This window comes from Sarcophilus harrisii, chromosome X (assembly GCF_902635505.1).
Source record: "Sarcophilus harrisii chromosome X, mSarHar1.11, whole genome shotgun sequence".
Classification (NCBI taxonomy): domain Eukaryota; kingdom Metazoa; phylum Chordata; class Mammalia; order Dasyuromorphia; family Dasyuridae; genus Sarcophilus; species Sarcophilus harrisii.
Window position 1 is genome coordinate 76,605,392 of NC_045432.1, and position 27,806 is coordinate 76,633,197.

The 27,806-nt window shown below is 57.5% G+C and overlaps 1 protein-coding gene across 3 annotated transcripts; it reads left to right on the forward strand.

The window, feature by feature from the left end:
• Positions 1–3,710: 3,710 nt before the first annotated feature.
• On the forward strand, positions 3,711–23,482 carry LHFPL1 (LHFPL tetraspan subfamily member 1). 3 transcript variants are annotated; one of them, XM_031944417.1, is made up of 6 exons: positions 3,711–3,866; positions 4,406–4,748; positions 5,805–5,889; positions 9,033–9,563; positions 14,244–14,342; positions 22,601–23,482. In XM_031944417.1, exons 2-6 carry the CDS (start codon positions 4,566–4,568, stop codon positions 22,753–22,755), a joined length of 1,053 nt encoding a protein of 350 aa, XP_031800277.1. In that variant the 5' UTR covers positions 3,711–3,866; positions 4,406–4,565; the 3' UTR covers positions 22,756–23,482. The 3 variants fall into 3 exon arrangements, with proteins under 3 accessions (XP_031800277.1, XP_031800278.1, XP_031800279.1); XM_031944418.1 differs by having other exon boundaries at positions 9,036–9,563; XM_031944419.1 differs by lacking the exon at positions 4,406–4,748.
• Positions 23,483–27,806: the final 4,324 nt, after the last annotated feature.

The window sequence follows — 27,806 nt, forward strand, 5'->3', positions numbered from 1 at the left end:
ATCAGAATTGATCGTTGTATAGTCTTGTTGTTGCTGTGTACAGTGATCTCCTGGTTCTGTCACTTCCCTCAGCCTCAGTTTATGTGACTCTCTCTAGGCCTCTCTCAAAATCCTCCTGCTGGTCATTTCTTACAGAACAATAATATCCCATAACATTCATATACCACAAGTTACCCAACCTTTCTCCAATTGATGGGCATCCACTCAGGTTCCACTACACTACTACTGGCCACTACAAAGAGGGCTGCCACAAACATAATGGCACATACAGGTCCCTTTCCCTCCTTGAAGATCTCTTTGGGATATAAGCCCAGTAGAAACACTGCTGGATCAAAGGCTATGCACAGTTTGATAACTTTTTGAGCACAGTTCCAAATGGCTCTCTGGGATGGTTGAATGTATTCACAATTCCACCAACAATGTATTAGTTTTCCCACATTCACTCCAACATTCGTCATTATCTTTTCCTGTCATCTTAGCCATCAATATCAAATTTTGAAAGAGCAAAGGAAATTATATTGAAGCCATATTTTTAAAGGGCTTTATTCACAGAAACCATAGGGAGCCACAGAACTTCTAGAGCAGCTGAGTAGCCTGATCAGAGTTTTGGTAGCTTTGTGGAGGCTGTATTTGAGAGAACAGATCCAGGGAGACCATAGAGGAGACTATGACTGAGGTAAAGAGAGCCTGACTTAGGTGAGAGATTATGTGAATGGAGGAAAAAGGGAAAGGAAAGGAATAAGCATTTATTAAGCACCTACTGTGTGCTGGGCACTGTGCTGAGTCCTTTACAAATAGTATGTCATTTGACCTTCCATGAGGGCAGGGGCTAGTTTTTTTTTCCCTCCAGGGCTCACCACTGAGCCTGGCCCAAAATGAGTACTTACCAAATGTTTATTGAAGGGAAAAACAATTATTATTCCCATTTTACAGTCGAGAAAAGTGAGGCAGATAGTTCAATGAGTTTCCCAGAGTTACCAGCCAGAAAATTTTTGAAACTGGATTTGAATTCAGATCTTCTGGACTCCAAACTCAAAGCTCTGTCTCCTATTATACGTAGCTGCTGTGAGAGAGAAAGTTTGAGAGGGAGAATGAGAAGTCTCCAAATGCATAAATCAGGGTACTGAGAGAAGCAGCAGAAGCCAGAAAGGCTCTGTTTATAAAATGGGATGGTTGGGAGGACACTGGTCCCCTTACTAGAAGGAGGGGAGCCAATGGAGAGGATGGATGAGCCTTTATTACTGTCTCTTAGCCCATGGGAAGGCCCGAACCTTTGGCCTTCCAAATGCCAAGGAAATTGGCCTAATCTCATGCCCTCTGGGATGGCAACCAGTTTGTCTGTGCTAATTCTGTGCTTTAGGGTGGCCGCTGGTCCAGCAGGGCTGCCCTTGTGCCCTCTGGGATGGCAACCAGTTTGTGCTAATTCTGTGCCCTCTGGGGTGGCTGCTGGTCCATCAGGGCTGCCCTTGTGCCCTCTGGTCTGGCAGCTGGTCTGTTTGTGCTAATTCTGTGCCCTCTGGGATGTGGCTGAGTCATTCATGGCCCAAGGAAGTTCCTAAACTGTTGTGCCAAAGAGGGTCTGCGGCTATAGTGTGAGATCCTTGACTCAGGACAAGGTGGGCTCCGACCTCAACTGGAGGCTGTGTCTCCTGGGGCCATCGGGTGCCTTTTTCAGGACAGTCACAAGTTCAGATTTATTCTTTGTGGTACAAGTAGCTGGCTGGGCAGCGCAAACATTGGGCGTCTCAGGAGCTGGCATCCTGATTCTTAGCCTCGAGGCCTCCATTTGTTACATCTGGGACTGTCTGGTTTTCCCAAGTGCTTTCTGGGAAGCAGCCTGCCCTCCTGAAACCCAGTGGTGAGTCCCCAAATCGTGCCCCTCGGGGCCGTCTCGGGCCACGGTGGCTTGGAAGCTTGACCCGACTTCGGCGTGGAAGGTCTGGGCTCACAGCCTGAGGTGACGTTGGGCGACTCCCGCCAACCCTCTGGAAAACGGGGATAATAAGACCTCCCAACGGCCTTGGCAACTTAGTGGCAATATTGCTTATGCTGGGCTCATGAGTCCCACACTCACTGGGGTTTGGGGCTGGGGTGTGGGGGGGGCAACAGGAGACGGGCCACAGGCCTTGTCCTTGTGGACTCCAGACTCCCGTGCACCGCACAGAGGGAACTGGATGAGAGTGTGGGACTGAACTTCTCTGCTGCCCAGAGTCCCAGGTGTCGGCTCCATAGGAGGACTCAGAGAGGCCTGGGGGTGAGACTGAGAGGGGAGAAGGGAGAGTGGGGACAGGGCTGGCTTCCCAGACTTGGACTCAGATCTGGCCTCTGGCACTTTCAGCCTTGGTGTCTCTGGGCCTGGAGGCCATGTCCTCATCCTGCAGCCTTGGAGGTTTGTCCTGGTTCTGTTCCTCTGTTGCGATGGTATCAGGGCCTCCAGGGAGAGGGAGCGCTGTTGCTGCCATGCTGTTCTAGTGCCTCCTCCTGGTGCCCGATCCAGCTCTTTGGGGAGCTTGGCAGAAGCTCTCCCCTGCCCTGTGCCCCGCGATCGGGGTGCTGGGCCCAGTCTGGCCCTCGGGCGCCAGTGCCCGGCCTCAGGCTAAGCCGAGGTGCCGGGGTGGGTGGCCGAGGCCTGGCCTGGAAGTGCATCAGGGGTTTGGCGTCTCAGTCTAGGCTCTGCCTCTACTCAGATGCTTTATTTTGCCCCCCCCCCCTTCCGGGCCAGCCCTATGTCTCCTGGGTATAAATACTGACCCCTCGAGGCTCCGGAGTGGGCACTTTGCCACTCTTCCTCCCCAAACCCACTTTGGGAAAGGGATCATCCCCCAACTGAAGAGTTTTCCGTGCCCGTCCTTGGGAAGGCGCCTGGAGCTGGAGCCGGAGGACCCCGGTTTGAGTTCAGACTCGGCCATTTTCTAGCTGCGTGACCCCCTCTGGGACTCACTCTCCTCCTTTGTAAAATGGAATGATGGGACTTGTACCTCCCGCTTCCCAAGAACTGAGGATGACAGAAGGAGGCGGCCACGGGCCTTGTCCCCATGGACTCCGGACTCCCATCCTGGTGGCACAGTGGGGGACCATGGAGGCAGGGAGGCTTGCGGGAGTTCCGGCCTCTCCCCCCGGGAGCAGAGTCCGAGCTGGCAGGCTCCTTGGAGGTCACCTGCTGTACAGAAAGAAGCCGAGACCCGGGGGGCGGGGGGAGGGAGGGGGCCAGCAGCAGCAGCAGCAGCTTGGAGCCCAGGGCCCCTTCCTTGTTCCACCTGCTCTTAGACTTCCCCGGGCCTCAGCTTTTCCTCCTCTGGCAAATGAGAGGGGAAAACCAGGGCTCTGGGACGCCCCCCCCCCCACCGCCCCAGCTCTAGACTGTGCTCCCCGTGATTGTCCCTCCCGGTGTGGAAGCAGGGCCGCGGGGCAGCTTTAGCTCTCTCTCTCTCAAAGCCAGAAAAGCAGGCCTCGCACCCGCTTCTGCATTTGTTCTCCACGTGACCTCGGCCTCAGTTTCCTCCTCCGTCCCGTGAGTGACGGCCCCTCCCAGCCGCAGACCAGAGACAGGCCGGCAGAGAAACCGTTGTTGTGGAGCGGGGCGGGCCGGGCCGGGAGCCGGGGTTGGGGGGAGGGGAGGGGGAGGGGCAGGGGGGTCCCCCGGGCGGGCGGACGTGCGAGGGGGCGGGAGGAGCTGCGTCAGTGCCCCTGGGAGGTGGGCGGACTCTTCCCCTCTCGGCTAAAGGAGCGCTCGGCCGCCGGCCGTCAGTGGCAGAGCGCAGCCCGCCTCCCAGCCCGAGAACTTGGCCCCGAGCTCGCGCCCAGCCCCCAGACGGACCCGCCGGGCCGAGCCCGGCCCCTCGGGCGCCGACGCCGCCAGCCTGCGGGTAAGAGGGGCCCGGTCCCCGGCCGGGGGGCTCCGAGCGCCTGCCCCCCCCCGCCCCCACCTACCCCTAGGGCTGCCTCCCGGCGCCTCCTACTCCTGCCCCGCGCCGGGGCTCGGGCTGGGGACCCAGCGGTGCACTCAGTGCCCCCGCCCGGCGGCCCCCTGCCCCTGCCCCTGCCCCTGCTCCTGCCCCTGCCCCTGCTCCTGCCCGTGTCCCAGCGCCTGCCCCGTCCCTGTCCCTGCTCCAGCCCCTGTCCCTGCTCCAGCCCCTGCCTGTGTCTCTGCCCCTGCCCCTGCCCGTGTCCCAGCCTCTGCTCCAGCCCCTGCCCCTGCCCCTACCTCTGCCCTTGCTCCTGACTCTGCCCCTGGCTCTGCCCCCTCCCGTTCTCCTTCCCCTCTGAGTCCATTAAAGCCAAGAAGCCGGAGGTTAAACTCTCCGCCCGGCTCTCCTGGCTAGGAGGAAAAGAGGGAAGGGAAGGGAGCTGGGGGCGTGGGGAGCGCCGGGGACTCCTCGGGCGCCCCAAACTCTCCCTCTGGCAGATAAGGAACCGGGCTGAGGCCGGGAGAAGAGGCTCGGCCAGGGTCCCGCCAGTCGGCGCCAGGCTCAGAGCCGGCCCTTTGCCTCCAAGTCCGGGCCAGAGAATCAAAAGGATGACGGGGCCTCTTTAGCGCGCCCCCCCCCCCCGGGGCCCCTGCCAGAATGCTCCCCCTCCCCCCGCGTGCCGGCCGAGCCCGGGGGCAGGCCCTCGAGGCCCGGAGCGCCCTGGCTTCCCGCGCGGGCCCGCTGCGCTTTTGGACAGCTCCAGACGTGCCGATTTGCCCTGACGTGAGGGCGAACCCCGCGCTCCTGATGCCCCGGCGCCGGCTGCTGCCTTGTACCCGGGTACCCGCGTGGGCAGGGACGGGGGGGGGGGCAGCCTGGAGGAGGCGGCGGGGCTTGTTGCCTTTGGCGCCCCTTGCCAGCCCCCTCCCACCCCCACGCCTCAGGAGGGAGAGCAGGGAAAAAGCCGCTGGGGGGGGGGGGGGGGGGCAGCGCTCAAAGAAGCATCCAAGGATGCTCCTGGAAACTAGGGGGCGGGGAGGGAGTTGGCCCCGGTCGGGCTGGGGGCGGGGCCTGTGGCCTTCCAATCAGGTGCTCAGTGGTCCCGAGGAAATGGAAGCAGACTAGGCACTGGGGGCGGGGCTGGGGGTACCCAGGAGCGTAGGCCCCAGGAGCTCGGGCAGGCAGTGTGAGCCCCCCTCCCCCCCCATTGTCAGGCTGTCCTGTGACTAGAGAAGGATGTGTCTTTGGGGCAGGGAGGGGGGCTGAGTCCCAGCCCCAGCGGGGGTGGGGGGGTTCATTCCCTGGGGGTGGGGCTGAGATGCTCTCCCCCTTCTTGGAGCCTCCGTTGGTAAAAGGTGGTGTCTGAACTCGGGGAGAAAAGTAGCCGGTATCTACAAATATGTTTTGGAGTCGGAGCTTTGCCACAATGCTGTGAGATCGGTGCCATTATTGTGCCCATTTCACAGATGGAAAAACCGGCTGATTTTCCTTGTAGAGGGTTTGCCAATGTATTTTGTCATTTGAGCTTTACCACAATGCCGTGCCATTGTTATGCCCATTTTACAGATGGAAAAATAGTTGCTGTTTCTATAGAGAGTGTTTGCTATAGATTTTGTCATTTGGGCTTTACCACAATGCCGTGAGATCGGTGCCATTATCATCCCCATTTTACAGATGGAAGAATGGGTCTAAGATAATTGAGGTGACTTGCACGGAGTCCCTCAGGGAGCAGGTGTTAGAGGTGGGTTTTGCCCCCAACCCATAAGAACAGTGGGAGGTAAGATCTATTAGCATTTGCATTTTACAGGTGAGGAAACTGAGGGAGACAGAGGTTAAGGGTCACCCGGCTCCTAAGTGTCTCAGTTCAGATTTGAACTCCTATCTCCTCAATTCCAGGTGCAGCGTGCTACCCATCACCACCTCGCTGCCCCTAATTCTGCTATGTGGTCCCGCCAAGAGCTAGCTGTGGGAACTTGGGCAAGTAAGTCGCTTCCCCTCTCCTGGCCTCAGTTTCCCCTTCTGTTAAAACAGGAGGCACCTGCCCAGCTCCGACACTCTCCAGATCCCCGGCCGGGGTCGCTGCCGGTTCTCACGGCCCCCGGTTCCTCTCGGCGGAGAGTCACCGGGTCGCCCCATTACCTGCCACCGCACCGCCCCCTCTGAGAGGTTCCCCACCATTGGTGGCCTGTCAGTGTGGCCGGAACAGGAGAGCCAGACAAAAGGGAGACAGCTGGCTGGGGGGGGGAGGGGCACCCGTGCAGGCAGAGTGGGCTCAGGGCACGGAAAATCCCAGAAACTCCTATGACTTTGGACTCCAGGGGCAGAGGAGCCAGAGGCAGGGAAGGGGGAAGACGGCACAGTGGTGAGGAGTTGTAGTTCTACTAATGGAAGTGGGGATGAGAGCAGAAGAGGAGGAGCTGGGAGGGGGCCGAGGAGTTCTGCCTCCGCCACCTTGGTTATAGGATCTGAGATCGAGAACTCAGAAGTCATCTGATGCCCCCCCCTCATTTTACAGAGGAGGAAATTGAGACCCAAAGAAATGAAATGACTGCTCCAAGGTCACACCGCTAGTGGGTAGTCTAACTGGACATTGAGCCCAGGTTCTTTCCTCAGTACCGTTCTGGGCCATCTAGTTTCCAGATGATGTCAGAATCTTCACAGCATGATGGGAAATGAAATGGGAGAAGAGGTAGGAGGAGCTTGAGTGGCTGGAGAGAGGCCTGAAGTGGAGAGAGTCCGTGAGAGTAGTTCACTTCCAAAGGGTGTATGCCAGGGGCATCTGGGACGTGGGCAAGACAGAAAAAGGGCAGAGATAGGGGGCCCTGCTGGGAGAAAGGGAAAAGAGGAGAGCCCGGGCAACACCTCCCACAGAGCTCTGCAGGGAGCCCGGGGATGGCCAGCTATGTCTGGAGATGCTGATAGCTGGAGAACAGGCCTCTACTTCCACCATTGCAAATTTGCTGAAGTGGGCCTCAGTTTCCCCATCTAAAACAGGCGATGTACTTCTCAGTCGCTCCCGAGGGCAAGGCAAGGGGAGGAACGACCCAATCCCAGCTCCTTCTGGGTCATCAACAATTCAGGCAAGGCTGCTCTTCCCTTTGGGCACCCCTTACTGGGGGTGAAGGCTCCCATTAAGGTCTGGGGCTGGTGAAGTTGACAAACCATGGAAGCCGCAGGCCTTGGGGCCTGATTGGTGGTGGCGGGTGAGGAACAGGGAGGAACCCAGAGTCACCGGGGCGGGGAAGGGCCACCCTTGCCGGCAGAAATAGGGAAGCTGAGGGCGCAGCGACGGGGCGGGTGACAGATGACGGATGCTTTTAGAGCTTGCTCTGTTAACTCGCCATTGGGTGTCCCACGTGGGACCAGAGGCTCTGTGAACAGATAGGGAGTGGCTCTTGGCTCCTTCCCCTAAGCCCCCAAAGAGAGGGCACGGACGCTGACAGAGGCAGGAGAACTTTGGGAACACATTGCCAGTGAGTGTCCTCAAGGGCAGAGCAGACCACTCAGAGGCCTTTAGGGGCCCTCGACCTTGAAGTGGAAGCCGGGGACTGCGACAGGGTCCCTGGAGGGCCTTTCCAGGCCCAGGGGTCAGTGGAGCTTTTCTAGAGAGACACATGGTGCCATCCCTCAGGGTCCCCGGGCTGTAGATGTCCGTTGTCTCTGCCCCCTCCCTCACCCCCCCTCTTCCTTTCCCACTGGTATGTTCCAGACTTTGGGCCCTTCCGAGATCCCCATTAGCTTAGTAGCCATGGACAAGTAAGTGCGGGCATCAAGCTCTGTAGCGTTTACCCAAGTGGTCCTTGTGAGGATCAGGAAGGACCCGGATGCACATCTCATCTCAAAAATTGACCAGCCGAGCGGCCACGGACAAGTCCCATTCCCTTTCCGAGCCTCGGTTTCCTCATTTGTAAAAGGGGAATAATGATCCCCACAATATTTATTTCATGAAATCATTGGGAGGCCCGCAAGAGGTGGAAATGACAGTTCTTCTTACTGTTATCTTTAGAGGCAAATCCCCCGTTTCCTTACCTGTAAAATGGGGATAATAATAGCACCTATAACCCAGGGTAGTTATGAGGATCAAATGAGAGAATATTTGTAAGACACTTAACAGTGCCTGCCTGGCATATACTAGGTGCTTAATAAATGCTGCTTCTCCCCCTCAGCCACATGAGGGTCTCGAGGGCAGCTTTGGGGCGCTGTTGTTGACTCTATCTGGGAGACACCTTCCTGCTTCTGCCCGGAGAGGTGACTGAGTTAGCACCTCCCCCCAGGTTTTGCCGGCCCCGCCCCCTCAGGCTGGGGAGGCGGGGCCTCCTTTGAGCAGCTCCAGGCCCTGAGGAGCCCATAGGAAGCAAGAAACTTTCTGGCTACTCTGGGAAGGGAGCCATCTGACCCCCCCCCCCCCCCCCCCCATTCAATTCAGTGCAAGCTCTTTTTGAGCACTGCATAGATTCTGCTGCTGCTGCTGCTTCTTCTTCCTTCTTCCTCTTTTTCTTCTTCCTTCTTCTTCATCTCTTTCTTCTCCTTTCTTCTTCCTTTTTCTTCTTCCTTCTTCTTCTTCTTCCTTCTTTCCTCTTTTTCTTCCTTCTTCCTCTTTTTTCTTCTTCCTTTTTCTTCTTCCTTCTTCCTTCTTCTTCTTCCTTCTTTCCTCTTTTTCTTCCTTCTTCATCTCTTCTCCTTTCTCCTTCCTTTTTCTTCTTCCTTCTTCTTCTTCTTTCTCCTTTACCTTCTTCTTCCTTCCTTCTCCTTCTTCTTCTTTCTTCATTTCTTTCTTCTTCCTTCTTCTTCATCTCTTTCTTCTCCTTTCTTCTTCATTTTTCTTCTTCCTTCTTTCCTCTTTTTCTTCCTTCTTCCTCTTTTTTCTTCTTCCTTCTCCTTTACCTTCTTCTTCCTTCTTCTTCTTCTTTCTTCTTTCTTCTTTTTCTTCCTTCTTCATCTCTTTCTTCTTCCTTTTTATTCTTCCTTCTTCTACTTCTTCTTCCTTCTTCTTTTTCTTCCTTCTTCCTCTTTTTTTTTCTTCCTTCTTCATCTTTCTTTTCCTTCTTCTTCGCCTTCTCCTTCTTCTTCTTCCTTCTTCCTTCTTCTTCCTCCTTCTGACAGTGTGTCCGTCTCCCATGCCAGCAGCAGGGAGAAGCTCCCTCAGCACCACGGGCGAGGAAGCCCAGAAGGGCCCGGAGCCGGCGTCTGCCCCGGAGCACATCCCGCTTTGCCCCGAGGCTCGTGGGCCGGTGGGGGCGCTCCTGTGCGGTTCCAGTCGGCGTGTGGAGAGTATGAAGGGAAGCCTCACCCTGGTGGGCATCCTGTGGGCAGTGCTGTCGCTGCTCACGGCCGTGGCCAGCACCGCCAGCTACTTCCTGCCCTACTGGCTCTTCGGCTCCCAGCTGGGGAAGCCGGTGTCCTTCAGCATGTTCCGGCGCTGTAACTACCCCGTCCGGGGCGAGGGCCGCGGCCTGGTCATGGTGGAAGAGTGTGGCCGCTACGCCAACTTCGAGGCCATCCCCAGCCTGGCCTGGCAGATGTGCACCGTGGTGACGGGCACCGGCTGTGCCCTGCTGCTCCTGGTGGCGCTGGGGGCCGTCCTGGGCTGCTGCATGGACGAGCTCATCTCCAGGATCATGGGCCGCTGCATGGGAGCCGCCCAGTTTGTGGGAGGTAAGGCCGGGTGCCCGGGGCCGGGTGGGCCAGGGCAGGGCTTCCCGACGGGCTCCCTGGCTGGGGCTGCCAGCGAATGCGGGCCGGCACCTCCCCCGTGGCGAGGTGGGATGGAGAAAACGGCCGAGTCGGCGGCGCTGGCCCACGGGCTCCTCTCCTCCTCCTCCCGCTGCCCTGTCCGCCCCGTGGGCCCGCACTCGGCCAGGCCCCCTTTGCCCAGATCCCATCTCCCAGAAATCCCTGCAGCCCAAAGGTATGACGTTTAGCTGTTGGCCCAGGAATGACCCTCTAATGGTAGAACTGGAGCCATCGTGTCGACCCGGCAGGGCAGGGATGAGGGGGAGGAGCGGGGCCCTTCCCATCTGCTGTTGGCTGCTGCCTCAGACCAGCCTCTCTGGAGAGAAAGCTGGCTGCAGAGATTAGGGCCGAACGTGGCCGGGAAGCGAGGGCCAGAGTCCGAGCTGCCCTTCCCTGTGCTGGGGGGGGGGGGGGGGGGGGAGGCTGGAGCCTCGCCGATAGGCTTGGCGGGTGTCCGGGAGGCAGAGGCTGCGGCTCATGGCTCGGCAAACCAACCTCCGTGAAGGTCTGTTAATGGGGTCCTCATTATTGTTGGGGTTATTAATATTCTTGGGATGGTTACCCTCACTATCTCCCTGTCCCAGGACCGCTGCTGGGGCTGTCCTTGTTTTCTGGGCCTTCCCCAATGGCAGGGCCTCAGTTTCCCCCTGCCAAAAATGGTGGCCATGATCTAGCTCCTTTGGGCTTGTGAGCTTAGGAACCCTGTCATTCCCTCCGTAACTGGCTTCTTGATCTACTCCAGGGACGTCCCCTCATCCTGCTGCAGGGGAACCTGGCTGAGGGGTCCTAGCCACAGGGGGCCCAGCCATAGCCGTCCTAGCCGCAGGGGGCCTAGCCATAGCCGGCCTTCTCAAAGCTAGTGAGGGAGCAATGTGGCCAGGGCCCAAGATGTGGAGGGCAGAATGGACAAGGGAGGGTGTGGAAGGCTAGCGCCAGATCGGGCTTCTCCTCCATGTTTCCTGGAACCAAGTTTTGGAGGTCTGGTCTGCGATCTTGGGTGCCTCCTTGGAAGAGGTTCTTGCCTTTGCTTCTCTGTTCCTCAATTTCCCCATTTGAAAAATGCTCCTTTTCTAGGAGAGGACTTGGCAAGGCTCGCTGAGAAGCAGGGATGGGATGAAACCCCTGGGACGGCAGCGTGCTAGGGGACCACTAGGAAAGGCTCCATGGGTGGCAGCCATGGGCCGGCCCAGCCCCAGAGGCCAGTGTCCTCCTGGGCGGGAAGGTGCCAAGGCGGGGAGACCCCGGAGAGCCGGCAGTGGGCCGAGGGAGATGGATCTGGCCCCGGGGCCCCCGCTTTCTCGGCAGCACGTGCATTAGCCCAGGCGCCTGGGCCAAGGAGCCCATTATGCCCGGGGCAGATGTGTGTCTGCGGCCCCCAAACCACCGAGAGAGAGAGCATCCATTAAGGGCCCGGGCGGCGTTCTCCTGCCAGGCCCTTGACCGCGGACGTGAGCTAGAGGAGCCAAATGCAGGAAGGAGTTGGGAGCTGCTCCCCCCGGAGTCAGACCAGACAAGGTGACCCCAGCACCCCCCCCCCCACACACACACATGGATGTCTCCTGCTGCTTCAGCAGGGGCTCATGGGAAGGAGCAGCAGTCAGGGAGCTCCCTAACAAATGAATGAACAAGGGGCCACTTCCTTCTCAGATCAGTGGCCACTCTCCACTCCCCCCGTGAGGAAGAGGGGAGCAGCTGATCACATGGGGACCCCTAACAACCCCCTTTTCAGCTTGGAAGCCAGGACAAATCCCGAGGAGCAGCCGGGCCTTGCTGCTTTTTCTGGAGCACAGACAGATTAAAACTGATTTCCCAAGGACCCTCCAGGCCCCAGCCCCTGCCTTTAAGTGCTAGGTGGGCCAGGAAACAGCCCCATTGCATCCTGGGAAAGCACCTGGCTGGCCCGGGACTCTCTGCCTCATACTGGGTGATGGGAAGAATCCTCCCTCCCTTGCCCACTATGGACCCTCTCCCCCCCTCCAAGTCAAAGGGTTTAAGGAGCATCCTCAATGGGGCTCTAGTCGGAGGGGTGACAGGCCAGGGCCCTGTTTGGATAGCGAGCCTCCGGTCTACTACAGCCATGCCCTTGAGGCGCTCGGCTCCATAATACGTGGGAGCCCAATATGTGGCTGCCCTCCACCTTCCCAGGCCCAGATCCCTCAAAAATGAGTATCTGTGTCTCAGTCGAGGCCGCCCACCTTTTGGACGTCCTCCCTCGGTGTTCCCATAGTTCCCGAGGTTCCAGGTGGCATCCCAGGGCCCCAGGCCTGCTCCGTTCGCTGAGTCCCCCCAACTGGACACCCCCTCCCCAGCCTTAAACAGGACTTATTCTCTCCCTCTACTCCAAAGCCCCTGAGTCCCAACAGGTACGGTTCCTTCCACGCTCTGTCAGGCTGAAAGAACTCTGGATTTTGCAGCAAAGGCCCTGGCTTCAAATCCTGCCCGGTGCCATTTGATATGAGGCAAGTCCCATAACTGTTCTCAGCCTCTGTTTTCCCCTCTGTACAATGGCCAGATTTCCAAGGTCCCTTGAAGCACCGGCACTTGAGGGCCTACGGCCTGGCTGGTTTTGTGGGTGATCTTTGGTTTTCTGGGTTCTGGAGACAAGAGCACAGGAAGTCAACACTGAGTGAGGGCTCCAGGCACTGAGTGACAGGTGCTCCCCGGCCACCCGTCCTCTCTCCTTCTCATCCTTCTGCCCACGATGGCAGTGGGCGTGTTTTCCCAACACGGCCCAGCCCGTAGCTAAGCTCAGCCCGTTGCGGCGTGAGCCAGTTCCCCGGCTTCCCGCCAAAGCGCCCATGACGCCGCGGCCTCCGGATGCGCTGTCGTGGAATTGACCCCAGACTTCCTTTCAATGTCTTAGTGTGAGGGGAAGTGTCGTCCTCCCCCTTTGAGCAAACAAAATGGGGTGAGTTGAGTTGGGAGGCTGAGGCGGGGGGAGCTGCAGGTCGGACCTGGCTTCTCCTGCTGTGGCTGGCACTGGGCACCAGGTGGCACTGCCACAGGGAGATAAGGGACGCGCCGCCCTCCTCTCACTGGCTCACCGTGGTGCGGAGCTGGGCACGCCAACGGGGCCCATATGGGGCCTTGTCTAGGGCACAGTTTGAGGGAACAGAAGGGAAAGGTGAGCAAGTGGGACAAAGCCCAGAAAGGCAGGCACAGAGAGGAGCCAAACTCCTTGGGACTATTTCCTCTTGAGCCTATGGCCCCTGGTGGGCTGAGGGGGAACCTCGGGACCTGGGGCTCGGCCAGTCGTGCAGCTGGAGACTAGGAGTGAATCCTCGGCTCTCTCCTGGACCAGGCTCCTGTGGGATCTTGTGTCCAGCTCAGAGTGCCCTTGTTGCTCCCTGGGAAGCCAAGAGATAGAAGGCGTGGGCACTGCAGAGGAGCTTAGCCCTGAGTCTCTGGTGCTCCCAGGGGGTCAACAGCACCGTTTTTCCTTTTTTTTTTTTTTTTTTTTGCTGGGGCAATTGGGGTTAAGTGACTTGCCCAGGGTCACAGATAGGCAATGTTGAGTGTCTGAGGCCAGATTTAAACTCAGGTCCTCTTGACTTCAGGACTGGTGCTCTAGCCACTGCACCCCCTAGCTGCCCCCACAGCACCATTCTTGAGAAGCAAGGGGGTAACCTGGACTCAGCCTCAGGAACCAGGAGGGCCAAGTTTACATCCTGGCTTGGACACTTAATAGCTTTGTGGCCACGAGCGAGGGATTGTTCCACTCTGAGCCTCAATCTTCTCATCTGTCCAATGGACACAGCAATGCTAACCCCGCCTCCCTCACAGAGCTACTGGGGGTCTTGTGCTCATTGGAGAGAAGTAGAAGCGTTACTCTCTCTGTGTGCCTTGATCTTCAAAGCAATAGCATGGGAAAGACTCTTGTACTTCTAAAGTTGTCCCATGAAGGAGTGTCCCTTCCCCCGCTAACCCCCCGAATTCCCATCAGGGAGTCCTCCCGGACACGGCACGTGGTTCTGTGGGAGCTTCTCCCTGCTTTGCTCTTGTTCCGTATACACGGTGGCAGGCTTTGGGAAATGCTTGGAGATCCTCTCATGAAGGAAGTGGTCTAAAAGGAGAGCGATTGCAGGGCTTCCTCAGGAAAGAGAGAGGTGGAGGACAGGCTCAGGCCTTCACCAAGACATCCAAATGGCAAAGAGCTGCTTGGGCCGGGCGGCCGTGTGCCCCCTGGAGAGTCGAGCTTGCCGGGAGGTCCGGGCAGCGCTTGGGAGAGGGGCGAGGGATAGCCAGGAAAACGATGCCGCGCCTGGGCGCTCCTTGGGGTACTTGCAGACAGGGGTCCCGCTCTCCCCAAGGGTCCTTGCCATCTGAACCGGTGACCGCCTCCAGGTGATAAAGCCGGTTTCCCACCAAGACAGAGAGGCCTGCTCAGGGGTGGCTGACCAGTGGCTCCCTGTCCCAGCAGCCTCCGTCACTCGCCGGCTTCCCTTCAGAATCCCACCTGGGCCACTTCTGTGGTTTGCGGGACGGGTCACGGTCATTCCAAAAAGCAAAAGAACAGTGTGGGTGAAGGCAATCTGGAGAGGCTTCCTCGAGGAGGTGGCCCGGGCCCGTCCCCATTTTTCAGCATGTGTGTTTCTGCCCTAGGTCTGCTGATCGGCGCCGGCTGTGCCTTGTACCCCCTGGGATGGAACAGCCCTGAGGTGATGCAGACCTGTGGCAACGCCTCCAGCCAGTTTCATTTAGGTAAGAGGAGCCCAAGAGGCCTCCGTCGAAACAGGGAGCCAGAGGGACAGGGAGGGGATGGGAGGGAGGACTCGTGGCCTCTCAAGTCGGAAGGAGGCTCAGAGACACGTGTGACCATATGGCAGAGCAGAAGCTGTTCAGTTCTTCTCAAGGCCTCCGTGGGGAGGAGTCCCGGGCCTCCGGCTCTACTTTGGGATAGCTCTCCTCCAGCGACAGATTTTCTAGCTTTAGTCGCTCAACAAGCATCTCTTGACGATTTCTTCAGCACCAGATGCTGTGCTGAGCACTGGGGGACCCCAAGAGGCAAAAACAGTCTCCGCCCGGTATGTTGTGGGGGATGACGTGATGATAACCAGGACCACAGAGTGGATCTCAGAGGCAGGGAGATGGGAAAAGGCTCCCTGTGCAAGGGGGAGGTTGGAGCTGACTCTTGAAGGAAGCCAAGGAATAGGCGAGGCAGAAGTGAGGGAGGTCTGGCACACAGCAGTCAGATCATAAAAGTCCACAGTGGGGGGATAAAGTATAAGATTTAAAAAGTAGGAGGCAAGGGCAGACTCATAGAACTTTAAGTGCCAAATGGAGGACTTTTTATTTTTTTTAATTTTTTTTTTTTTTGGTGGAGCAATGGGGGTTAAGTGACTTGCCCAGGGTCACACAGCCAAGAAATGTTAAGTGTCTGAGGCCGGATTTGAACTCAGGTTCTCCTGACTTCAGGGCTGGGGCTCTCTCCACTGAACCAAAAGGTGGACTTTCATTTGGTCCTGAAAGTGATAAGAAGCAACTGGAGTGAAGGGAATAGGGAAGACTTGGTCAGACCTATGCTCAGGGATAAACTCGTGTGGGAGAGACCCGTGGCAGGAAGCTTAACCAGCAGTTGCCGAGGGCCCACGTGGGGATCTAGTGTCGGAAGTAAGAAGGGGCTGTGTGTGAGATGTGAGGACGGGAAAATCAACAGGCCTTAGTGGCAGATTGTCCAGAGAGGCAAGAATGATACAGAAGTTGTGAGCCCGAGGAACATCGAATAACAAGGAAGTTAGGAACGTGGGAGGATTCCAGGGAAAGACCAAGAGGCCTGTGGGACTTGAGACGTTCGAGGACCCGATTGGGGATGTCCAAAAGGCAGCGGAGGGCATAAGACGGAAAGTCGGGAGAAGGATGTGGGACGGTGTATGGGAACCTAAAAATTACTTGCCAAGAAATGACTGTTGAGCCGTTTGGAAGTTGAGGAGATCAAAAGAGCTAATGGGAAATAATTAACAGAATGGGTAGGGTTGGGGAAGGCCTCTGTAGGAGCTGGGGCTGGGGAGGGCCTGAAGATCAAAGGGCCAGAGTGCTGGAGAGCAGGGGACGGGAGGGGATGGGCCCGAGGAGACACAGAGAGGATCTGACTTGGGGGGGGGGCGCTGCTTTTTGAGACAGGAGGGGAGGCGGAGGCAGTGCAGGAAGATGGCTGAGACGAGAGGAAGGGGGAGAATGGCTTCCCAGGGGACTGAGGGAAGGGGGTGTCAGGAGAGGCTCTAAGGAAAAAAGGGACTTTGCCCGGATTGCATCAGAGCCCGGGGCATGGAACCGCTTCAAGGACAGGGAGGGCCCGGCGACAGCTTAGGGACTTTCCCCAGCTCCATCCCTGATGAATATGGTGGATGGCGGGGGGGGCTTAGGGGCAATGTGCGGCCGAGCCGATTCACCGGACAGTCTGACTAGGGAAGGAAGGGGAGCCCAGCCACGGGAGAGGGGCGGCTGCGAGGGGGGCAAGAATGGAGGCCATGATGAGGCTAAAGAATGGTGTCGGGAGCAGAGCGGAGAATTAGGTCTTGGGAAGAGAGTTCGTTGAGAACCCGGGAGACTGGGTGTCTGAGAGCATCCGTGGGGCGCTGAAATCCCAATCCGTGCCTCTGCTCTTGGCCCACTGCCGCTCCTTCCGCCCTCTGGGATCAAGGGATACCCCTTCCTCCTCTCCGAGTGAGGGTGTTGTTCTCGGTGCTGTCCAAGATTCCTCAGATGTGGCTCTGGGCCTCGGGGCCCGGCCTGCAGACGGAGCAGGACCCTAGCTTGCCTGCCCGGGGGTGGGGGTGGGGAGGCTGTGAGCACTTACAGGCTCCCCTTGGCGATGACCACGATGCTTCTCGGCCACACGTCCCCGCTCTGGAGCTCGGTCCCGTCTCCTCGTCACCGGCTGAGCCGGGGCCTTCTGTCGCCCTCTGCTGAGGGTTGGCCTTCCGTGGGGCTCGGGATTTGGGACCTTCTTTAGCTGCTCCCCTCTTTGCACCCGTGGCCACCCACTCAGCAGGTGCTGGGGGACAGGACCAAGACCCACGGGCTCGGAGCAGCAGCCCTGGAAGGAGAGTGGGGCAGGAACCTGGCTCTGGCTCTGGCTCCGGCTCTTCGTTGCACCCCTTGGGGGCCCTTGGCCGGCCCCTCTCCGGTGGGTTCTGGTCTTGTGGGCCACCGAGGCCCTGAGAAGAGCTGGTTGAGGGACAGCTTGTCTCTCAGCCAGCCGCCACATGGTGGCAACAAAGACAGCCATTTCAGCGCTGTCTCCCTTCCCTTAGCCCTGCTATACCATCCTGTCCATCCCATCCCCTTCCCTGCTCTTCCTCCACGCCTGCCCCTCCCACTGCCGGTCCACGGAGAGGCCCCTTTTCCTCCCGCCTTCCTTCCCTGGTGGGGTGCTTGCCTCTCCTGCCTTGAGAAAAGGGACCCAGGATGCCTCAGGAAATGACTGGACTGCAAGTCTTGGACCCAGTTCCCCGAGCTCCAGGCTGAGGTTTGGCCATGTCTGGTGAGTTGCTGCTTGTCTCAGAGCCTCAGTTTCTCCATTTGTTAAAGAAGGAAAAGAAAAAGAGGGCTTGTGTTTGGAGCTGGGGGTGGGGTGGGGACAGTAACAGCTTCTGCCCTCCCAAAGAGAGCCGCGCTGCTTAAATGGGAATGGAGGCAAAGGCCACCAGGTAGCTGAGGAGAATCCCTCGGAGGATTTACACCTGGCCCTTTGCCAAGCCCGTGGCTATCTGGCTTCTTCCAGATCGAAGGTGGTGCCGCTGGGTACCCATAAGGCCAGGAGGAATTGTGGCTCCCATGTTGCCAGAATGCCCCAAACACTTCCGCCACCCAAGGGGCCCTGGCTCCTGAGGAGCCTCTTCCTGCCGCCAGCACGTCCGGGGCCTGGGGGCTCTCTCGCCATTTACTCACCTGTCCCCATGGCTCTGAGGCAACCCTGCTCCCTACCCCCCATCTACAAACGACCAAAGGGCCCACCTTTGGGCCAGTGCGAGCTGCAGCTTCTCTTCCCGGGTTCTGACCAATGGCTCGCCGGCCCGGAGATGCCCGGGAGGCCCTTGGTACCTAATTTCAGCGACGCACACACCTTCCCCGTGGCTCTCGCTTCCCTCAGTCGCCGGTGAAAGTACAGCCTCTCGTCAAGGGACCCACAGCATGCCCGGGGCCCACGCGTGAATCATCCCGACCACAGCCACCAGCCCCCCACACGGCGCTGGCTCGGGGCCACCACAGCTTCGCTGAGAGTCCGATAACCGCAAGTTCTGGCTGCTGAACACCCTAGGCCGGCGCTGCCCTTCAACCATCTCTGGTCCTCGCTTCCCAAGCTACTTTTGGATTCTGCCCCAAATGTCACCATCCGGGGCTTCTACTCGCCCATCTCGGCTTTGCCGGCTCTGCCTCAGAAAGTAGCCTCGGCTTGTGTCTCTCTTACCGTCTCTCTCTCCCCTCCCTGCATCCAAGTCTTTGTTTCTGTCTCTCCCCCACATCTGTCTCTGTGTCTGTCTGTCACTATCTCCCCTTTATCTCTTTGTCTGTATCTCTGTCACCCTCTTCCCTCTCTGTCTCTATTGGTCTCTTTGTTTCTCTGTGTGTCTCTGTCTCTATGTCTCTGTCTGTCTCTCCACCTCTGTCTCTGTCTCTGTCTTTGTCTGTCTCTATTGCCCCCTTTATCTCTCTGTCTCTGTCTCTTTGTCTTTCTTTGTGTCTCTGTCTGTGCCTGACTGTTGTCTCTCCCTCTCTCCTCTCTGTCTCTGTCTCTCTATGATTCTGTCTGTCTCTCTTCCTATGTCTCCTTTGTCTTTCTCTGTCACCCCCCCCCCCATCTCTCTGTCTCTAGGTCTCTGTTCTGTCTCTGGATCTCTCCCTGTCAGCATCTACAACTCAATCTTCCCGTAAATGTCCTCGTACCACTTCCACCCTGAAACGTCTTTTGGGCTTCCCAGAACAGCCGTCGTTTCTTGGCCCTCCCTCCCTCCCTCCCTCTGCCTCTCCGAACCCGTGGCTCCCTTTGAGACTGAGTCCCACACTTTCTTCCGCAGGAGGCATTTCGTGGCCTCCCCAGCTGCTGGGCCTCCCCTCTGTCGTCCCCACCGAGCTCCTCCGCATCCGTCTTTCCCGCTCCTACTTCTGTTCAGACTCCGGCTCTCCCATGAGCTTGCTGCCGGCGGGTCCATCTCAGTCACGTGCCCATAGCCTCGGCGCCGAGCACAGTAGGCGCTTTTACTCCATGTGTGGCGATTGCCCGTTGGGTGCCCAAAAGAGACGGAAGGATACATGACAAATGGAGGGATGGAGTCAGAGCAGCTACCCTTCCCGCAGGCCCGCCCGGCCCATCACAGAGGAGCGATCCTTTCCCCTCGTCCCCCTCTTCACTCCCTCCTCATCCCCCCTTCGCTCTCCCCACCCATGCACACCCATCTCACGGCTCTGTTCGGACGCAGCCCAGGGGCTCGCGGCACCCCCTGGGGGTTTCGATAATGGCCTTGAGCCCGAGACAGTAGCATCCAAGAGCCCGGATCAAGCGCTGGCTCCGCGGCAGCGTCACCGAGTGCCAAATTGAAGGAAACAGAGGCAGCCTCTAAAGCGATTGATTTGCAACTCGGAGGAAAAGCCGAGCATCTGACTGAAGTGTCCGCCCCATTGCTGAGGGATGATTTAATGACTCTGATGAGGGATCTTGTCACAGCAAATCCCACACCGGAACGGAATGACTCACAGACACGATGTGAGAGATGACACAGCGACAGGGCACGGAGCAGACGGGGAGGAGACGGGCCACGGCCGGGGCTTGGGGCCCCGGAGGCCTCCCTCCGCTCCCTTCCCTCCATCCTTCTTTAACGTGAGCTCGGGGCCGCGTCTGCCCCGAACACTGGTCCTCTAGAAAATCTAGAGTGGGCAGCGAGGCTCAGAATGCCGCGAACAGCGAGGTCGTGCTGTTCTACCCCAGCACGAGGCGGCCGGTCACTGCCTTTTCCCAACCTCAGGCCCGACAGAGTCCGGCTTCCACCCAGATGTTTGAAGATGGCTTTAGCCCTTTCTGACTAACAGAGGCCACAAGAGAGCTTTAGCTGTTTCCGGCCTCTTGTTATCTCCATTTTATAAAAAAGGTAACCGAGGCTTACAGATGTGAAATGATTTGCTCAAGGTAAGCCAGGTACTGCAGGGTTGGAAGACTAGAAGCAAGGTATCCTGCTTCCCAGCATCCATCATGCTTTTCCTTTTAGAAACTCTCAATTCTCTCAGTCTGTCTCTCTGTTTCTCCCCGTGTCTCTGTGTGTGTCTCTTTCCCTCCCCCTGTCTCCTCCCTCCCTCTTTTGTTCCTCTTCCCTCTCTCTCATCCCTTCCCTCTCCTCTTTCTGCATCCCTCCCTTCTGTGTCTCTCTGTATCTCCTTCTGTCACTCTGTCTGCCCATCCCTGTGTGTGGCTGCCTCTGTCTCTGTGTGTCCATGTCGCTGTGTATCTCTGTCTCTCTCCCCTTCCCTCCCTCTCTCTCTCCTTGCTCCTCCCCCTCCCCCCCAGCCCCACAGAGAAGACAGAAATGGGTTCATTGGAAAGAGGACTGGATCTGCAGGTAGAGAACGGGGCCGTGGGATGATGGCAAAGGCCCTTTTGCTCTCTGCCTTGATTTCTCCTCTTGGTCGGATCAGATGACCTCTTCTCTTAGCCTATGACTCTATGGAAGCCAGAGGGCTCTGCGGCTTATTCCCTGAATGATTTGGGGTAAATCATCATCATTATCATCGCCATCATCATCATCGTCGTCATCATTATCATCATCACTATCATCATCACCACCATCATCATCATCATCACCACCATCACCACCACCACCGTTGTTGTTGTCATCGTCATCATCGTCATCTTGAGAGCTGGAGGAGAGCTTCCAGGCCATGTAGTTCAGAGGAGGGAAATAAGGCCCAGGGAGGTCGGATTTAGGATATCCATTTGCCAAGGGTGGGAAAGATGGTTTAGAGTTAGTAGGGACGTTAATAAGAAAGGTCATCACAAGAGGCCGGGCAAAGGTCGTCACAAGAAGCCGGGCCTAGGTCCCGAGAGCTGAATCGCATCAAGACCATGGAGGGGTAGAAAGAACAAAACTTGGCGAGTGATCGGACGTGGAGTGAGGCGGCGAGGGAGAGAAGGAGGCCTCAGGTGCCCTTTCTCAGTGATGAGGGCCCAGAACGAGATGATATCCAACTTTCCTCTTCTTCTCCACACCCCAGTTTTCCATGATGTAAAGTTGGCACTTAAATGGAAAGGGTCTTGAAGATCACCTCTAGCTCTTGCTCCTCTGCTCTAATGATGCTGACTGTGCTGAGAAGAGGCCCGGCATCCCTCGGGGCAGCTCAGAGGACACAGCCAGGGGCCCAGAGCCGTTCGGTGCTCCTTCCAGCGAGCCGTGGCGAGGCTTCCCTGACAGCTCGCCGCTCTCTCCCGGTCAGCAGCTTGCTTTCTGCCGAGGGCTTTGGGGCAGTGGCACTTTATGGATTTATTCTGTTCATTTAGAGAAACAAGTCATCCCCCTGGTCCCAAATGCGCTTCCATAATAGAAACATCCCGCCTGCTCTAACGAGGGGCCGATCTGACAAGCAAAGGCAGGAGCAGAGGGAGATGAGCCGGGTGGGTCCCTGAAGCCTCTGGGCCAGGAGGGAGCCGGCTCCGGTCCCTCAGCATGCAAAGAAGGCCTGGCCTGCCAGCTCCGGGGGCCGCAGGGATGGGCGCCAGGCTCGGGGGCCAGGCCACCCCAGATAAATCCGCATAATCGTGTGTGTACGTTGTTCCATGTGGATAGACAATCAGAGGCAGACTTGAATCTAGACCCTCTGTCCCAGTGCCGCCGTTTCTGTATCTCGGTGCCTCCCGGAGTAAGATACTGTGCTGGGTGCTGGGGAGGATGAGACCAAGGGGACAGCTCTGGGCTCCATTTTGATGAATCCGGCTACATTTCCAGGAGAAATCCTGGAGGCGGGAGGCAGCTGTCAGAAGGGGACCAGATTCTTGGCCCGTTACTGGACCATGGATTTGGGAACCCTAAAGGGTCATCTAAACCAATCACCTCATTTTTATAGATGAGGAAACTGAGGTCCGGACAGATTAAGGTACCTTGGCCAAGGTTACATGGGGAAGACAGCCCCAGCGCTCCCTGCCCTAGACCATTGGGAGTCAAATTCTAGCTCTGCCATTGACTGGCTAGGAGAATTTGAGCCTTTCACTTCACCTCTCCTGGTCTCAGTTTTTCCATCTATAAAATGGGGAGAAAGGTTGATCTAGATGGTTCTCTTTAGCTCTCTTTCTCTTGTTCTGCAAACTGTGAGCTTGGAGGATGGGCACGAACTCTTGGAGGACACAGGAATGGGTAAAGTGAGACGCAGGCAGTCTTACCTGGAACGAAGAGGAAGGGAGAGGAAGCCAGAAAGGAAGGTTGGGGTCTACCTGTGGAGAAGGGGGAGTTGGGTATTTCCAACAGACAAAAGGGGGCCGTTGGGGGATTTTGAGACACGAGGGACCGAGTTGGAGCTGTGTGTTGGGAAGATGATTCTGGGAACTGAGGGTGGGCAGGATGGAGGGGAGATGGGCGAGCCTGGGAGTGGGGAGGCCGGTGGGGTCCAGAGGAGCCTCCAGAGAGTCTGTGTGTGGGAACGGAGAGAAAGGTCAGAATGGACGCGCCATTGGAGAGGGAGGACTCTCAAGTCCCCCTCTCAGTGGGGCTCGTAATCTTGATTTCTTCTCCAGTTCGGGGCTGACAGATGAGGGCCTGGGAGTTCATTTGTGAGCGCTTCGAGGCCAGCCGAGAGGCCTCTGGGAGCGTGCTCTCCCGAGGAAGGAAAGTGCCCGCAGAGCAGCACATGTGCCCAGCCCGAGCCCGGCCCAGACTGGCGGCCTCTGGATTGGCCCAAAGGAGCCGGGCTTGTGGGGGGCCGGGTCGGAGCTGGCTCGTGCCTTGACCTCCCCCACCCATCTCCGCTTCTCCTTCCCTCAGGTACCTGCCAGCTGGGCTGGGCGTACTACTGCGCCGGGGGAGGAGCCGCGGTGGCCATGCTGGTCTGCACCTGGCTCTCCTGCTTCGCTGGAAAACTTCCCAAGCCCATCGTGAATTCCTACACCATGGAGCTGGAGCACTGCCTCCACCCCTGAGCCAGCCGGCCGCTCCCGGTCTCGGGGTGCTAGGGGAGGGCGTGGCTGTGAGGAGCTCCAAGGTTTTCTTCCTACCAGCCGCCCACCCCCCAAGTCTTAGCCTTCCTCTTTCCTTTTCACTCGCCCCAAAGCCAAGCGGTTAGGAGCAGTTTAATGTATCGGTGTCATATACGGCTCTTCTACTTTCAGTCTTTCCCTCCTCCCCCTTCCCCTTGAGGTCTCCGGGATGAGGGCTCCCTTTCCCCCAAACCCCACAATGTTCCTCCACCCAAACCCATCAGTACTTCCCTGGACACTTATTAACCATTATTCCCATATAATAGGTACAAGTATCCTTTCCTATTGGTCTAGGGTCCGGAAGCCCTCCCAGCATCCCGCCCGGCAGCACTCTTGCACCAGCATCTGCCACGGGGCGGCTTCCCCCTCACCTCCCAAACGAGGGCCCCCTCCACACGTCCTGCTCCCGTAGGACGATGGTTACTGTGGCTCTGCCCACTCTGGAATCGCTGCAGATAGACACGCGAATGTCAGACACAACAGGGAGGTCAGCAGGCTGGCTCTCTGACTTCCTACGTCAAGCAGTGGAAGCTTCTGAGTGGGGTCGGCAGGGGATGAGAGGCGAGCTCAAGTGTAGTGAAGGCTCTGCTGGGAGTTGCTTTCATCCTGCCCTCCCTTACTGTGGTGCCCTCCTTTGCCTCAGTTTCCCTGTCTAAAATAAGGAGAGGTTGAGTTACCTGGTTCCAAAGGGCCCCGATTCAGGCCTGAATTCTCCAGAATCCCCAGGACATCCTCCAGGAGGCCCAGGAGCCTTGATTTGAATTGGAAATGGGTCCAGGGCGCTTGCTGTAAGAGGATTTCTTCCTGAGCTCTTGAAGGGATTTCATGCCTTAGCAGCTTTCTTGCGGGGTGGCTAGGGATGCATTTGGCAGCTCGGATTTCCTTTTCATTTGCTCACAAGAGAACTCTGCCAGCATAGACCCCCCTCCTGACCCCAGCCCAGCCTCCGCCCTGCCTCCCTCCAGGGCCACACAGATTGTCCAAAAGGGATTATGGTGCTGGTCAGGCGGCACCGTAGTGTGCAAAGCGCCCGGGTCTGATAGGCCTGACTTTCAATTCCGGGCCTGGGTGCGTATTGGCCATGGGACGGCGACCAAGTTACGCTGCTTCAAAGGGCTCGATTCCCTGTGCCTCAGTTTCTCCATTTATACAGTGTGATAGCAATACTGCTCCCCTCTTCCTTACCAGGGCTGTTGGGAGGAGAGCATTCTACACAACTTAAAAAGCAGGAGAAATGGGTCTGTTACTCTTGCTCCTGAGCAGTCCAGGGCCAACAGCTCAGGAGGAGGGAGGAAGAGGCTGACTGCCGTCTGTGACAGACTCAAGGCAAAGACGCGGGGCTCCAGCTCAGGAAACCCTCCGGGTGCCTTTTGTCATCGAGGGAGGAGCTGCAGGCCCGAGCTCCTGCTCATTCCACCGTGACTCGTACCAGTGCCTCGTTCAGAGACTGGATCTGGGGCCACTCAGAAAAATGGCAGGCGGTGCCACTCTGGCCGTGTGGCTGTTTGGGTGCCTCGAGGCAACAGGAGATGGGTCCCTTCGGGGAGCCTGCGCCGCCACGGGACTGCTCCTGCTGAGAGTGCTGTTGTCCGGAAGTCACAATCTGGCCCGGTCTCCTTCCCCCTTCCCCCTCCAGCACACGGTAGGGTCTCCAGGGCACCCACGAGTTTCACAGCATCATGGTGTGGCCTTAAATAAGCCAGTCTGGGCTCCCTCCAGGATGGGAGGGGGAGGGGACAATGATCTCAAGGCTAAAAATAAACCAGCAGGCGCTCGGTGCCCTGGTTCCCGGGCTTCTGAGGAGCGAGACGCTGAAGTTACATGTTGGGCATTGTCAGGAGAACGGGGGTCATTCTCGTCAGGCCACGGGAGGCGTTTCAGGTCCCTTCCAGCACGTGGGTTCCTCCCTCTGTGGCTCTCTTACCGGGGCTCCGCTCCCCCAGACTTGCCCTCTTTGTCTCCCTCCTCTTCCTCTCTCCCTTCCCTCCCCGGATTTGCCACCTCCCCCTCCCCCCAGCAAGGTGCCAAAGCTGCTGCTCACTTGGCTGTCTGATACAGAGAGCGAGGGCCCTGATGTGGCGCAGGAACACCAAGTGCACCTGGGAGCCGAGGAGCTGTTCGGGGTTTTTTCTCGGAGCATCTTCTCGCCTGACATGGGGGACAAGGTAGAACGGCTCAGTCAAAATGAAGGGAAAGACTCTGCTGGGTATTTGGAGAAGGCAGGACTCGGCAGCTCTCTCGGCAACTGGGGAGAAGGCCCCGACACCGTGGCCTCCGTTCTCCCCTCTTGTCATGGCCCTCGGCTCAGAATCCTTAAGATGGGAGAGTTCTCAGTCTCACCAAGAAGACATCAGTGGGCCCATGTTTGGTTGGGGGACGACAACAGAGACCCGGTGCAGAATGGCTCGTCTGGGAGAGCGGCGGTGAAGAGAATAAAGCGGCAAAAGATCACAGTGCTTGGGAACACCTTCCAGGTCGATGACATTGGGAGCCCGGCAGAAGACATCAGCTTCCTAGCCCTCCCTGTATGCTCTCCCAGGCATGGGACGAGGGGTTGTGGGAGAATGGCTCTCCAGGGTACAATTGCTAGTTTCATTTATAGGTTGGACCAGCCAGCCACCTTCCAACTCTTCTGGGGGGGGGGGGTGTGGAGTGGGTGCAGTCATTTATTTGCTTTGCTCTTTTAATTAAACTTCTTTGGCTTTGAACGAGGATGTCCTCTGGTTGGATTTTTAAAAAAGAACATCATCAGTGGGGGCTCGTGAGCTATGGTTTTGAGTGGCTCAAAGATTGGTTTGAACCTGGAACAGATTGAGGGAGAATTAGGCTACAGACCAATGAGAACCCCCTCCCCCCAAAGAGAGAAAGTAACTATCAAACAGATGGGAAGTGGAAGAGGGAAGGTTTAGAAGCAGGCCCTGTGACTCCCAAAGAGGGCCCGTTCCTTAGCACTGCTTTCAGGACAGGGATGAAACATTGGGTCTCTCTGCCCTTTACAACTTAGAGCCCAGCCCCGGATCCGGCACTGAGCCCATCACTCATTGGTCCTAGAGCCTCCCGGGATGGGTCTGTGACAGACCGAAGTGTGGCTTACAGGACCTACAGGTGCCTCCATGAACACTAAACCGTCTCATAGATTCGGTCTGTTTTAGGGGCCGGCAAAGGGTATGGGCCGTGCCGGGATGCCGAGCCAAGAGGAAGCCCTGGCAATGTCACAACCCGGTATTCTGTCGCAGCTCCTCGTTCGGGGGGGGGGGGGCACTGTGCCAAGTGCTTTTCAATTTTATCTCCTTTGATCCTACAATAATCTGGGAGGGAGGTGCTATTATTATCTCCATTTTGCAGATGGAAAAATAGGTAAACAGAGTCACACAGCTAGGAAGCGTCTGAAGATGCATTTGAGCTCAGGTATTCCTGATGCCAATTCCAGTGCTCTAACCATTGCGCCACCCAACTGCCAAGACCACTCAAAGGCAAAGCCCCACACAGAGGGCATTCAATAAATGTTAAGTGGACCAGCGAATGAAAAGATTCTATTCGACTCGAGCCCCTTCGCCCATGTCTCTAGAATGGTGGCAATGGGGTTCCGAGCTTTTCTTTGGCCCCATAACCCCTTGCCAATCTCTGGCTGTCCTGGCACCTGCCGTGGCTCCTCTCCTTGCCTCCCCGCCCAGGGAGGACTCCAAGTGAGGAAAAAGCCAGGCTCAAAATCCATATTTGTGAAAAGATGAACTGAATCAAGTCCAAGGGACCAAGGGGACTCCGACTCGGTTCCTCTCAAGATCTCTGGGGAATATGGGGAGGAAACTGCCCAGGGTGACGCTGACATGGCCAGGGCACCGGGCCCAGGTGGAGCCATCAGATTCAATTAATTAACTGCTGCATGCAAATCCTACCAGTCCCGATCTCCCGGGGGCCCAGAAGCTCCCCGAGACCTAAGCAGGTCATCCTGAGGGTGACCCCCCTCACTCCAAGCCCCCAAAACTTGGGCAGAGTCACCGGCAGCATCCTGTTCCTCCTGCTCTGATAACTGGACGGCTTGCGATGCCTTTTCAGTGTTTATGTTTAAAAGGCCGGGGACCGGCCCCGCAGCCAGGAACGGGGAGCCGCAGAGAGGAGGCAGAAGTTGGCCAGGGCCACTGGGCAGAGGCTTAGTCACTCCCCCCATTCTTAGAGAGGCTCCCCCCCCTGCACACGATTCACTTTTGTACCCTGCGGTTGCTGGGAACGAAGAGCATTCTCAGTGTGGGCAAAAGGCATTATGGGGAACGGACCATTTCCGATGATGAGCGCTCGGGCTCCCAGCAGAGCTGGAAGGTCATAAAGAAGACTCTTGGAGGAGGGAGTTGCTATGTGAGCAGGAGCAGGAGCAGGGCTCCAGCTGGGCCCTGGCCTGGGATGGTGGGGCCTGAAGGAGAAAAGGGCCCAGATGCAGCCCAGGCCTCCACAGGCTGTCTGCCTGCAGCTGTTCCCAAGCATTTCTCTGGACACCCAGAGCCCCCCAGTGTCCCACAGATTGACTCTGTGGTCAAGGTGGGATTACTGCAGGGACCTTCGGGAATCAAGGGAAGGGGGAGGCTCCTCACTGTGTGTGTGTGTATGTGTGTGTGTGTGTGTGTGTGTGTGTGTGAGAGAGAGAGAGAGAGAGAGAGACAGAGAGACAGAGAGACAGAGAGAGACAGAGAAGGGGGAGAGAAGGAAAGAGAGAGGAGAGAAAGACAGAAATGGAGAGAAAGGGGCAGAAAGGGAAGGAGGGAGGGAGAGAGAGGAGAGGACATTGGAAGCAGGGGCATCTGTTGAGAAGCTGCTGCAGTCACCCAGCTCTGCCCCCCGCCTTTCCCCATCTTCGGTTCCAAAAGTCTCCCCGCCCCCACTTTGTCCCACTAACTGGCTAACAGAAAAATGGCAGATTCGATGCTGACAGATGAAAGCCCTGCCGTCAGACGCAGAAGCGCATCCAGGGCGAGGGCCCAGCGGCCCTCTGGCTCAGTTGC